The sequence below is a fragment of the Quercus robur genome, chromosome 2 (genome assembly GCF_932294415.1).
Source record: "Quercus robur chromosome 2, dhQueRobu3.1, whole genome shotgun sequence".
NCBI classification, from domain to species: domain Eukaryota; kingdom Viridiplantae; phylum Streptophyta; class Magnoliopsida; order Fagales; family Fagaceae; genus Quercus; species Quercus robur.
The window spans coordinates 26349477-26363356 of record NC_065535.1 but is presented as its reverse complement, the minus strand read 5'-3'; the positions used below and the strand labels follow the sequence as shown (position 1 = coordinate 26363356).

At 36.8% G+C, this 13880-nt stretch overlaps 1 protein-coding gene across 1 annotated transcript; it reads left to right on the top strand.

Annotated features, from left to right (window-relative positions):
* The first annotated feature begins 2012 nt into the window (after positions 1 to 2012).
* LOC126713085 (putative transcription elongation factor SPT5 homolog 1) lies at positions 2013 to 12705 on the top strand. Its single transcript, XM_050412734.1, has 22 exons — positions 2013 to 2497; positions 6271 to 6509; positions 6654 to 6800; positions 6931 to 7089; positions 7166 to 7249; positions 7449 to 7519; positions 7624 to 7981; positions 8131 to 8286; positions 8378 to 8475; positions 8573 to 8621; positions 8699 to 8851; positions 8932 to 9075; positions 9295 to 9388; positions 9508 to 9675; positions 9757 to 9805; positions 9888 to 9982; positions 10154 to 10232; positions 11023 to 11077; positions 11184 to 11301; positions 11409 to 11552; positions 11988 to 12088; positions 12384 to 12705. Exons 1-22 carry the CDS (start codon positions 2143 to 2145, stop codon positions 12627 to 12629), a joined length of 3162 nt encoding a protein of 1053 aa, XP_050268691.1. The 5' UTR covers positions 2013 to 2142; the 3' UTR covers positions 12630 to 12705.
* Positions 12706 to 13880: the final 1175 nt, after the last annotated feature.

Here is a 13880-nt window from a genome sequence, read left to right as displayed (position 1 = left end):
TTTTTTTTTTTTTTTTTTTTTTTTTTTTTTTTATAATTCGATAATTACAATGGGGAGGGGGTTGAATCCTTGACTTCAAATGTTTTATGCATTAAATGATATATATCGTTAGAGGTACATATCCAAATCAAAATTACCTCAAAGTTTAAAGTTGTAAATTGCGATTTAGTAATTTCTTTTCTAACCAAGTACATTTTATATTTTTCATTTAAAAAACAAATTTAAGAAAGTAATTTTCTTGAATTATAATTCAAGATGAGTTTTAATAAATTTTACTTGAAAAAATGAATTTTTATAATAAAATAGTCTAGTAAATCAAAATGGTTAATTTGGTTAATTGCAATTGTGCAAGATAAACTATCATGAATCAAAATGAGCATGGGGATTATGGACCAACAGAGCCAACCCTTTAGGCCTGAATGGGATCCTAATCACATTTTCATCTCCCTTGGGATTTAGGGGACTATTGTACATTGTGCCTTAGACTTAGAGTCCCTTGGATGGGTTTTGGAAGAAGGACCTGAAATGGTAGGGGATAAAAAATGAGGCTAAGCAGAGTAAAGAGGAGAAGGAGAATGTCGATAAGGCAAAAGTATACGTCACCTCTGCATTAAATGAACCCACCCATTAAGATTGACGAGGATGATGGGTGATTTGACGGAAACATTCACCCATGTTCATTTGTTCTTAAGTGTCCACCCCTATTTCTCTTATCAATACCAAGGTCAAGAAGAGAGTCGAGGAGGTTTTCTAGAGCGTAGAGAAGAGAGGTATGAAAGTTAAAAAACAAGAGGGACTTTTTTTCGAGATTGTAATTTTTAACCTTTAGGCATTTTTGTAATTGTGACTTTTTCATTGAATTTAAGATTTTCATTGTGTTGGATTCTTTTGATCCTCGTTTCCACCTATAACAACAATATCTAAGATATTTAAAGATTTAAAATAATAATATAGAGATATTTTTTATTTTAAAATAAAGAATGGAGATGTTTTGAAAATGTCATAAATATCCATGAAAAATTACACTTTACCCCCTAGACTATGAGTAGGGCTATCCACAGTTCAGGTTAAATCAAATTTGGACTTAACCCGCATCTGACCCAACCTGATTGGGCAGAGCAACCTTTAACTCATTGCCGATTGAGAGGATCATGTGGATCAGACCTCCAAAGGGTGGCGAGTGGGTTATTTGGAGTCAGAGATCTGAGAAACGATGAGAAAATGGTGGAAATCAGTTTGAAATCAGTGAGATTCACCAGATTCAACATAAATCTCATCAGATTCGATGAGATATTGTTAGATTTGATTGAAATCTCACTGGATCTAGTGAGATCTTGCCAGAAATGGTTGAGATCTTGTTGGATCTATAAATTTTCATTGGAAAATGTTTAGTAAGTCAGACGGTTCAAGATTTTCGGGTTTTGGGGGAGAAGAACCGAAACGGACCTACCAGAGTAGGTTTCTAGAGGAAGAGTGTCACCACCGACTATAAAGTAGTCAGGTTAGGTGGCGGTCGGCTCAGATTCCTAGGGTGGATCTCCAGGTGGTTTGGACAACCCTAACTATGACCCTTTTATACTTATTAAATTATAAAAATGCACACTTTACTCCCTAAATTATGACTCATTTTATTCTTACCCCTTAAATTGTGCAAAGTGTTACATGAAAAATAATTTAAGGGGTAAGTGTGCACTCTTATAAGGGCAAGTATTATGCGAGTTATAATTGAGGGGGGTAAAGTGTGCATTTTCATAATTTATGAAGTTAGTGTAACATGGATATAGTTAATTTCGCCTTAATATCATATATATATATATATATATTTTTTTTTTTTTTTTTGATGGACATGTATATTTTTTTAAAATAAATGAAATTACCATCAAGTCCTACTAGGTTGTAAGCCTGCCCAACCCAATTTATGTAGGATCAAACTGAAAGTCGGTCGGGAAAAGCAGTGAAATACCAAGAATACCCCATGATCTCTATATATACCCGAATGCTCCTTATCCCATCGTTGCATTTCTTCATTTTGTTTACAGACCAAAAAACTCACTCTTTGACAAACCCATTCACCCGTTTTAACCTCATTGCCTAGGGTTCCACTCGAAAGCGAGAGCAAGAGGGTCAATCAGCGAGAGAGATATGCCCCGTCGCGGTGGAGACGAGGACGACGATGACCTGGAGCCCGAGGAGGAAGGGTATTTTGAGGAGGATGAGCCGGGGCAGCTCTACGATGAAGATGAGGAGGAAGAGGAGGAGGAGGAAGATAGACGCGGATCGAGTAGGAAGCGCCAGAGATCGGCGTACATAGACGATGTAGCCGAGGAGGACGACGAGGAGTATGAAGATAGCGATGAGGATTATGGTGGCGGCGGCGGCGGGGGCGGTGGTGGCAGGGACAAGAGGAAAAAGACCAAGAAGAGTGGCCAGGAGTTCTTCGACCTCGAGGCGCAGGTCGATTCCGATGATGAAGAGGAAGAGGAGGAAGGCGAGGATGGTACGTTTAGTTTCATTTCTCCTTTTTTAGGGTTTCTAAGTTGATTTGATTTGGCTGTGGTTGAATTCATGTTGGTTGCTTTGAGTTCGCTTTTAGGGTTTTGTGCAATTGGGGATTGGGAGTTTATGGATTTATTTTGACAAATACAATGGCATTGCAAAATTTATTAGTTAATTGATTTTGGGGTCTGGGAATCTGGATTGAGAATTTCTAGGGTTTCTAATTGCTTTGATTTGGTTTTGTTGGAATTGAAGTTCGCATTGGATTCTCTGTTGAGTTAGGAATGGAAATTTTTGTTTTTCCATTTTCCCTCATTTTCTCAGCAACCAAACTGTGATAAAAGCAACGAATAAGTAATATTCTAATAAGAACCTGGGCATGTTGCAGTCTCTGGACTGATACCTCTTTGGTACTCACTGTACCCTTTAATCTGCACCCTTGTGAACCTCTCTTGGTCTGGAAATAGAAACCCTTTAGCCACATCTTTATAATTCATGTAAAAGAAGCAGAAAATCACACAATTACAAAAAAAAGAATACCAAAACACCCACTGAAGGTGCAAAAAGTCTCAACGGCTTAAATCTCTTGAAAAGTTCAAAGACTGTCATGAGTTCATTGTCTATCTCAGATGGATTCTTAGACATTTGAGCAAAAGAGCAATTTTTTTTACCTGTAAGATGAGGGGTGTGTGTTTGTGGACATGGGCTGGCATGATGCTCTCAAATCTCTTTTTTCATGGGTTTATTTGAATTATTTGTTAGATTGTACTTCAAGAAATATGGTAGTTGTGTTCTTAAGGGATGTTGGTCACAAGAAATGGTCACCTTAATGTTGGTTGTTATGAGATACAGAAACCATCAACACAGTTTGAAGTGAAAGTTTAGAATGACACTTTTTTGAATTCCTATCCAGTAACGATTGATTATGGGTGGTGTCTCCAAATTTCTCTAATGGCCTCAAAACTGGTGACAAGTAAAATGCTCAGAGAACATTAATGGGGCCAGCCTATAACAGTTGGTCCTATAGGTGATCAAAATTTATCTAAATGTGTAACTTTCCAATAATATGTGTGTATATATATGTGTATATAAAATGTATACTATTATTGCTTTTAAATGTGTGGTATGCCAATCAATTACTATGGGTTGCTTAAATTTAAGTAAAATTGTGGTGATTTACTTTCTGGAGGTTGTAATTGAGTTGTGAGATTGACCACTATTTTAATTTTGAACCTTCCCTTCATTGTTTTGGTATTAGTTTTGATACCTAAAATGTTCTTTGCATTATGCTGCATTTGGATCATCCCAATGTAAAGAACACAAAATATATGCATGCATATGCGCAATGACAGATTTATGCATGGCTTTGTATTTGCACGAAGATGCCTATTGTTTTTTTGGTGGTGGCGGTCCTTTACAGTGATGTTCTGGAGTCTTTGGAACTTTTTATAAGAATAGTTGTACTGTAATTGCATGAGAGAATTGGAAACAAAAAGTGACATACTTATTTGTAATGTAATTGCATTTACATTGCATGATTATTGAAGTTAGACAGATGTTTTAGGTCCCAAGTATTGAACCTTTGAGAGCAAGTTGGAGATTATTGATCAAGGTGCTTCCACCATTATAGGAAGTGACGATTGTATTTTTGGTATTCACAGGTTAATAATTTACAGTTATTTTTCCTGTTTGAATGTACAATGCAGGCTTGGAAAAGAGGGTGCAGTTGTTGTTTTTTGTGTAATTTTTGGTCCTAGAAATTTGCAGTTTTAACGTGTGGGTTCACATGAATCAGTCAGGTTGGTTTTGAGGTTTGTGTTGTTAAGAGTGAAGCATTTTTCTTTTAGTCCTTTTTCCTTTGGTTGAGGTATAAGTTATATGATTTATAAGGTAGTTTTCATTTTGGTAAGAATAAACCCATCAAATGCACTTAAAAAACATGAATTTCTTCTGTTAGAATATGCAGCACCTTATTTCATATTCTTGAAATCTCAGACCTTTAAAACCCTTTGAAAAGCTGTTCAATCATAACTGATCTTTTTCTTATGGAAGAAAGCTGTGAAACTCAAGGTGTTAGGGCTGTCCTACGCTGATATCACAGCTAAGATCCTTCATGATTCTTGCTTGTTGAATTCTGTTTCCCATGAAGCTGTTTTTTGGAAGTATGGCTCTGAAAGTAAGGAACTCATCCAAATAGGAGGCCTATTAGAAGATGACTCATGGAAGTTTGATTAACAAAACCATGATGGAGATGGAGGTGATGTTGCATGCGATCTCTCTTCTTGGTCCTGTTGAAAAAGATGGGTTGTTTTCTATTTCAAAGGATCTTGGCTGTAGTACCCACCTAAACCAAGTTTAGAAACCTTTTGCTTGTTGCCAGAATTTCCAGTGATTACTTTTCCTAATTCTTTCAACTAACACCTACAAAACCCTTTTACAAGCCCTCAGAGTCATTGCCTACTTCTTTCTTGCTGTTTTAAATTCAACTTGCTAAGGCTGTCTTTTTTGTCAATATAAGGTTATACGAGCAGCCTATGATCAAAAAAGGTTTTTCAAAAAGCCTAATTTGATGACTGAATCTGTAATACTCAATTTATGATATTTTGGCTGTCTATTGGTTCAATAACCTAGAAATTTTTTTATCAGTTCAAGATCAGCATGTTTGAATTTTTGATGGATAAAAGTAAAGTTGATTTTCAGTTAATTCTCCCAAAATTTTTCTGACGACGGTTGATACCCATTCCGTAAGGCTTGTTATTGCCTAATCATTAGTTTACCTGACTGACTTGGTTAGTTGATTTGTTCTCAATGCTGTTGGCTGTAGCCATATTTTGTTCCAAACAAAGATGTTACTTCTAATGTTAAATACTGTTTGTGGGTTTTAGTTAGCTCAATTAGTAAAATTTCTTATTGTTGCATACGCGACTTGGGTATGAATACTGCTTTATACAAAAAATCAATTGGTGTCTTAGCCGAATAATAAAGAGCAATCATCGTGGAATGGATGCCATATGTTCAAATCCTATTGTATCTTTGAAAAAAAAAATATTAATGTTAAACTTGGCTTGTGGGCCTCATTTTTTGGAAGAAAACATTTTTTGTGTAAGAAAGGTCTATAGGTCCTTTATTTGCTTTATTTTGATTATTATGTTTGATAGGTTATTTTTAGTTATGATTTACATTCTTGAAATAGTGGTCTTGTTGAATTCCTGTTTCTGTGACGAGCTAAAATTAAAAAGAGAAAATAACAATGTATGGGGTCTGCACTAGTATAGCAGTGAACTACTCCTCCCCCGCCCCCCTATTCTGCCTTCTTTTTATCCTTTGGGTTTCTTCATCCTCTTTATCATTTTAAATCTTTGCGATTAACGTTTGTCTACTTGAACTACACTTAAACTTAGTCCATTGAATTAAAATTTGTATCCCCTCAACTACTACAAAATTTGCAGTCATGCTTGAATGAATTGTCAGTAAGCCCTCATTCTACTCACTGATTGCTGTATTGTGAATGATCCTGCATTAATTTGCATGATCTGAAATGACTTGTAGTGACTGGAGTTTTTACATTATGTGCTTGAGTTTAGATGTCTTGGTTGCCCAGTTCTGTTTGTTCCTTCACTGCCCTGTCACCTTCTTTGTGCTTGAAAATGATATGCTTAAGATCATTCCTTGCTCTGTATGACTTTTATATTGGCTAAAACTACTGCATCTTATGGAACTGATCCACCTGCATTTTATTTGTACTGCTGGTAAATGAACAACTTGAACATGCAGACTTCATTGATAATGGTGGTGCGGATCTGCCTGATGATGATGATGGTAGAAGAATTCATCGGCGCCCATTGCTGCCGCGGGAAGATGAGCAAGAAGATGTTGAAGCTCTTGAGAGGAGGATCCAGGCTAGATATGCAAGGTCTAGCCACGCAGATTATGATGAGGAGACCACAGATGTAGATCAACAAGCTCTTTTGCCATCTGTTAGGGATCCAAAGCTGTGGATGGTGAAATGTGCGGTATGATTATTATTCCTGTTGTGTTTCCATGAGTAAATGATTTTCCTTTAATTTATACTCTTTTTTTTTTTTTTTTTTTTTTTTTTTTTTTTTTTTTTCGATAAGTTAAAATGCTTATTAAATTACTGTACTCTTATATATCAGATTGGTCGTGAACGAGAAGCAGTTGTTTGCCTGATGCAAAAGTCCATTGATAAAGGATCTGAATTGCAAATCAGGTCTGCTGTTGCCCTTGACCATCTCAAAAACTATATATATATTGAAGCAGACAAAGAAGCCCATGTTAAGGAGGTAATTTCTGCTTGATGTAAGCATAATATGTGTTGAATTGTGTGAGAATACGAATGGAATTATGCTGTAATTGATTATACATATTTAGTTTAATCATTGAGATCTGATTTGTTATTTCTTTACACTTCAGGCTTGCAAAGGTTTGCGCAATATATTTTCTCAGAAAGTAATGCTGGTCCCTATTAGAGAAATGACTGATGTTCTTTCAGTTGAAAGCAAAGCAATTGATCTCTCTAGGGATACTTGGGTCAGAATGAAGATTGGGACATATAAAGGGGATCTTGCAAAGGTACGTATATGACCTTTTATTTGATAATGCTTTTCTCAAAATTTCTTATCTGACCTTCAATCTCTCATTTCCATAGGTGGTGGATGTAGATAATGTGAGGCAAAGAGTTACAGTAAAATTAATTCCAAGGATAGACTTACAGGCTCTTGCAAGCAAATTGGTAATTCATTTCCTGCCTTTTAATTTGATTTTCCATTTGATAAGTTGTCTGTGTGTGTGTGTGCAAGTAACCTGTAAAAAAAGTGTGTGCAAGTATCAACCTTCTATTAATTAATTATTCAATCATTTTAAAGGAATTGAATTGTATTGAGTTTTTGGTATATCCTGGTAATCACTAATTTAATTAATTCATGATGCAGGAGGGCAGAGAAGTTGTGAAGAAGAAGGCATTTGTTCCTCCCCCACGTTTTATGAACATTGATGAGGCTAGGTACTGATTATATGTTTCTGTTGCAATGTAGTTTCTACATTATGTATGCATGGTATGATGTCTCAGTTTTCAGCCTCATAATATCTTGTGCTCTATATTCTCAGAGAACTCCATATTCGTGTAGAGCGCAGACGAGATCCAATGACCGGAGATTATTTTGAGAACATTGGTGGCATGATGTTTAAAGATGGTTTTTTGTATAAAACAGTATCCATGAAATCAATTAGCTCTCAAAATATAAAACCTACTTTTGATGAACTTGAAAAATTTCGGAAACCTGGTGAGAATGGAGAGAACGATATGGCTAGTTTGTCAACTTTATTTGCAAATAGAAAGAAAGGGCATTTTGTGAAGGGCGACGCAGTTATTGTTATCAAGGGAGATCTCAAAAACTTGAAGGGATGGGTTGAGAAAGTTGAGGAAGAGAATGTTCACATCAGACCAGAAATGAAGGGCCTTCCGGTAAGAAATGATTGTACTGCAACGAATTCTTCTTAGGTTGGCTGCTCAAAGTGGCTTTACACTTTTACGGTTTTACCTAATGTACCTACCAACTTTTTATTCTGTTTATTAGTAATTACTTGACCATGTAATGGATGGTATTTTTGCAGAAAACTCTTGCTGTAAATGAAAAAGAGCTTTGCAAGTACTTTGAACCTGGGAATCATGTGAAGGTTGTCTCTGGTACACAGGAAGGTGCAACTGGTATGGTTGTTAAGGTTGAGCAGCATGTCCTCATAATATTATCTGATACAACAAAGGAACACGTAAGTGATAATTCTAATCTTGATGTGGCATGGGAGCAACGTTGTAGACTTCATGATTAGCTGAAATAATAGAAGTATCTGTTATCTTCAGATACGTGTGTTTGCTGATGATGTTGTAGAAAGCTCTGAGGTAACTTCTGGTGTCACAAGAATTGGGGACTACGAGCTTCATGATCTAGTGCTTCTGGAGTAAGATGTTCCTATCTGTTCAGAAATTACTTAATTTTTTATTTATTTAATGGTAATATACGGGGGCTCAAATTTTTTTAAACTTGTTTTGGTGCAGTAATATGAGTTTTGGTGTAATTATTCGTGTAGAAAGTGAAGCATTTCAGGTTGGTGATCTTGCTAGAGTGTTCAATGTTCAGCACCCTGTTCTGTAGATACTCATGTGTTTGACTTTCTTATTTAGGTTCTCAAGGGAGTTCCTGACAGACCTGAGGTTGCTCTTGTTAAGTTAAGAGAGATTAAATGCAAGCTTGATAAGAAAAACAGTGTGCAAGATCGGTATAAGAATACTGTAGCTGCAAAAGATGTTGTGAGGATTATTGAGGGTCCCTGCAAAGTGAGACCCTATTTCTAGCTTCTTTGGTCTTTTTAGAAGGGTTTGTAATCTTTGTCTCATCACTGTTTTTTTCATGTTAGGGGAAACAAGGCCCTGTGGAACATATACACCGAGGAATCTTGTTCATCTATGATCGCCATCACCTTGAGCATGCAGGCTTTATATGTGCTAAAGCCCATTGTTGTGTTATTGTGGGAGGATCACGTGGCAATGGTGATAGAAATGTGAGTAATTTGCTCTCTTATTTTGAAATTCAATGTTATATATGTTCTTATTGATAGATGTGCACCTTGTTTTTAGTACTTATTGTTGAGTTTTCTTATATATTAGTTCTGTGTCTATTTTTAGGCTGTTTGCTATATCCATCTTTCTTTTCAGCATGCGTGTTTTGTTATTTGTACTCATTAATGATGCTTCTTTGCTGCTTTTGTGTCAATTATTAGGGTGATTCATACTCAAGATTTGCTAATCTCAGAACTCCACCTCGTATTCCTCAATCCCCGAAGAGATTTTCTCGAGGAGGTCATCCAATGGACTGTATGTTTCTGTTCTTCAAGGCCTCCTCTTTTGTACATATGATGCCACTAGGCTTTCTTAAAGTTAATTCTTGTATCAGAAAGAATTTTGTTGTTAACTTCTAGTTCTATATGGTTTAGCTGGGGGAAGGCATAGCCATAGAGGTGGAAGAGGAGGGCATGATGGTTTGGTTGGTACAACAGTAAAAGTCCGCCAGGGTCCTTTCAAAGGCTACCGTGGGCGTGTAGTAGAAGTTAAAGGCTCATTAGTTCGGGTAGAATTGGAGTCACAGATGAAGGTTGTCACAGGCAAGTTTACTTTATCTGGGGGAAGTGCTTCCTTGGTTACCATTATTTCAATGTGGCTTATAACTTTTGTTGTATGTGCAGTTGACCGCAATTTTATTTCTGATAATGTGGTTGTTTCTACCCCATATCGGTAAATATCTAATGTTCTTCTGACTCTTCTAATTTGTTTAAAAAATATATAAAATTTGACTATTTGTATTTTTTTTTACCAGTGATGCTCCTCGCTATGGCAGTGGGAGTGAGACTCCCATGCATCCTTCTCGAACTCCATTACATCCGTATATGACTCCTATGAGAGATCCTGGAGGTTTGTTCTTTCAATCTTTTGGTTTCTGTTCCAGAAATAAGGGCAACTTAAACAACTCAACTTTTAAAATACAATTAAATTTAGTGTTTGCTATTTGAAACTTTCCCCCTTTTTGGTCATGAAAATATATCTTCTTATTTATTTATTTCATTTTCGTGTCTATTTCTGCAGCAACACCCATTCATGATGGCATGAGGACACCTATGCGTGATCGAGCATGGAATCCTTATACGCCAATGAGTCCGCCAAGGTTGTCATAAAGTTTGGCTATATTCCTTTCTTTCCCCATCTCCCCATCCCCTGTTTTTTCTTGTTATGGGTAAAGAAAGATTTGCATATGAAATTGACTTGGTTGTTTTGTGGTTGGATAAGCATGCTGGCATTAATAAATTGGGACTCCTTTTTTTAGTAGAGGAATTTTAAGTTTCCTTGCTTTCAAAGCTTACACAAACACACACATTATTGATAAATAGCTTCTAAAATTTTAATTGGTACATGTGTACTCTGCGATGTTTATAAACTGTGTGTAATGCTTTCCTGTGTTCAGAACTGGATTATAGATGTGAATAGTTTTGTTGCTTATTTGTTTTGGAGAGTTGAGGGATAATGCCAACATCCAAGAACAGTCTTGATAATCGAAAATGAAATTTTGGTAGTCTTGGGTTTGAAAGAGAAATTTGAATCTATGATTTCATTTTGAGAGTGAAAGTTTCAGATTGGCATGAGCATGGAGAATTCTTATTTTTTTTATAAAAACATAAGCATGGAGAATTAACATGAGTGTGTTTTAAGTTTTTATGGTTAGATATTCGAAACTACCTAGCAAAGCATATTAACTTGTACTTCCCGAGTTATAAGTGACTCGTTTAATATATGCTGCTGTTATGTCTCTCTCTTCCTAGTCTGTCTCCTTTTTCCACTCTTTTTTCCTTTTGTTGGAAAGCTTCCTTTTATCTATTTATATTAGGATGCTCTAGAGAATACTGTGTGCATTGTGACTGATGACTGATATTCTTGAAATTTTATTGCTGAAAATTTAGGGATAATTGGGAAGATGGAAACCCTGGCTCTTGGGGAACCAGTCCACAATATCAGGTCAGGAATCTTGCATATTCAGTCTGACAGGTTGGGAATATTTTTGTTTTTTGTTCTTTCGCATTCGTAGTAACTGTATTGTATTTTTTTTTTCCCCTTTCTCCAGCCAGGAAGTCCTCCTTCACGTACATATGAAGCGCCAACTCCTGGTTCTGGTTGGGCCAGTACTCCTGGCGGCAATTATAGTGAAGCTGGAACACCAAGGGATAGCAGTTCTGCCTATGGTACTGATTTACATTATTTAAACACCCAGACACATGAACACATTTTTTTAACATTTGATGTGCTCTAATCTTGCGTGAGAGTAACTCAGTTTATGTCCCTGTTGCAGCCAATGCTCCTAGCCCTTACTTGCCATCAACTCCTGGTGGACAGCCAATGACACCAAATTCAGCTTCCTATCTTCCTGGCACTCCTGGAGGGCAGCCAATGACACCGGGAACTGGTGGTCTGGATGCCATGTCTCCTGTCATAGGTTCGATTTGAATTCGGCTTTTTACCTTTGCTACCTTAGAGTCATACTGATGGTTCAATAGACACAAGATTTTTTCATATTGCTTAAGTATTCTTTTTTTAAAATTATCGTATGACTGGACAACAGCTTTTAGCAATATCCTGTTTTTCTCTTCTCTTGATTTTTTGGATGTTTAAATTTCCAATTGTAACTCTTTTGGGACTTTCCTGTCCACATGCTGTGTACTTGAATATCTCTGTTTTCTGATAAATATTTATTTTCTTCTCAAGAAAATAAATTGATGAAAGTGTTTTTAGAAACAGCCCAAGTCTAACTACTTGGAGTTGGCTGCAAGCTCCCCAACCCTCTGCTATTTTTGGCCATTGATCTTCAAAATATTTGAAGATAGAGTTTTGTTTTTGTGAATATCAATCTAACTATTCATCTAATTTGCAGGCGGGGACAATGAAGGGCCATATTTCATGCCAGACATATTGGTAAATGTACGCAGGTCGGGAGAGGATTCTGTTGTAGGAATTGTCCGGGAGGTGCTTCCGGTATGTCTGGTTAAATTCTTATATTAAGTCTTTCTCAGCCTTTTTTTGTATTTAATTATGATATGAAATCCCTGCAAGAGAAGTTGGGCGTACTTGGGGCTGAGGGTTGCAACAAAAACTGTGGAGATATGGAAAGCATCTAAATCTTTTTAACATGTTAAATGGATGGTCACCCAAAAAACGTTTACCATTTTTTCATTTATTTTGCTGATCTACACTGCCAAAAAGTCGAAATTTGTTAGTGTGAATGGGGTAATAATATATGTTAACAATGCTTTTGTTCCATATCTTCCAGGATGGCTCTTGTAGGATTGTTCTTGGGTCAAGTGGCAATGGTGAAACCATAACAGTTCTTCCTAATGAAATGGACGTGGTAGTACCAAGGAAAAATGACAAGATTAAAATCATGGCTGGTGTGCTACGTGGTGCCACTGGTAAGTTGATTGGTGTGGATGGCAGTGATGGAATTGTAAAGGTGGACGACACTCTTGACGTTAAGATTTTAGACTTGGTTCTTTTGGCAAAGCTAGCACAGCCATGATTGACATGGCAATAAGAAGAAAAATGTGTATTATATATATATCATTGTTAGTTATGGAAAAAGGTTTTGAGGGATTCATCTTTTTTTTGTTGAAAATCTCTCTCTGTTGTTTGAAATGTGTTTATAATGTAGGTCATGGTGGTAGACAAGTATGTTAAACGGGGTTGAATTTAAATTTAGTATTGGATGACAGCCTAATGAGGAAATATTTTAATATAAATGCTGTTAAAAGATGGGTCACTTGCAAGGTTGTCAAAATCGGGATCCTATGTAAGATCGTTGAAGGTATGTGGGATCGTGAATCGTAGGATCGAATCGTGGATCGTAAGATCCTACATTATTTAAGGAAAAAACAAAAAATACATATTGGTATGTTAAATAATCACATAAATTATACATTCATTGATATAATTACAATACATCATTACATCCATTTGCAAGCATCATTTAAAGAGGCCAAAAACCTCAAAATGTGACACTCTATTGGGATATTTTTTATTTGAGTCCAACTGACACTCTCTCTATATTAGAGTAGAAAAACTTGGTCTATTGGGATTTTATTTTTCATTTTGGTCCAACTGAGTCTTCTGTCAAGTTAAAGAAGATTATAAGAAACCAAAGTTGTTTAGGATCGTCAAAATCATGCGATCCTACCAATCCTGAACGATCGCTAAGATCCTTGAAAGATCTATATCGTTTTGAGTAGGTGGAATCGTAAAATCGTAGGATCGTAAGATCCAGATCGGGATTTTGACAACCATGGTCACTTGTGTGGACCTGGATCTGAAAAGATGGAGATGGCAGCCAGAAATGATGAAGCTGTTGGGAAACGGCGAAGAGCTTGGAGCAGTGGAAGGGCTGGTGGCAGAGAGCCAGCGGAGGTGGTTGGATATTATGAAGCTGGTGCCAAAATGGGAAATCACAAAGATGTTGGGAGACTTGGGAGTAGAGGATGGGGGGTGGATGCTTGATAATTAGAGTTGGAGAAGGGTGGTGCTACTAGAATGAAATGGTGGAGTTTGGGGAGTTATTTTGTGTGTAATGGTGGTGGGTAGAGGTCAGTTGGACTTGCCTTGGTAGAGGTAGAATGCTTTCAAAGGAGGCGGAGCAGATGGGTGGGATTTGTAGAGCTATTTGCATAGATATGGGTAGTGTTAACCTCTCTCTCATCCAGAAAGTCCTCACCTCCCTCTCTCAGCTCAGCTCAACTCACCTCCTCCTCCTTAATGGCTCCACTCTCCTCTTTTAAGT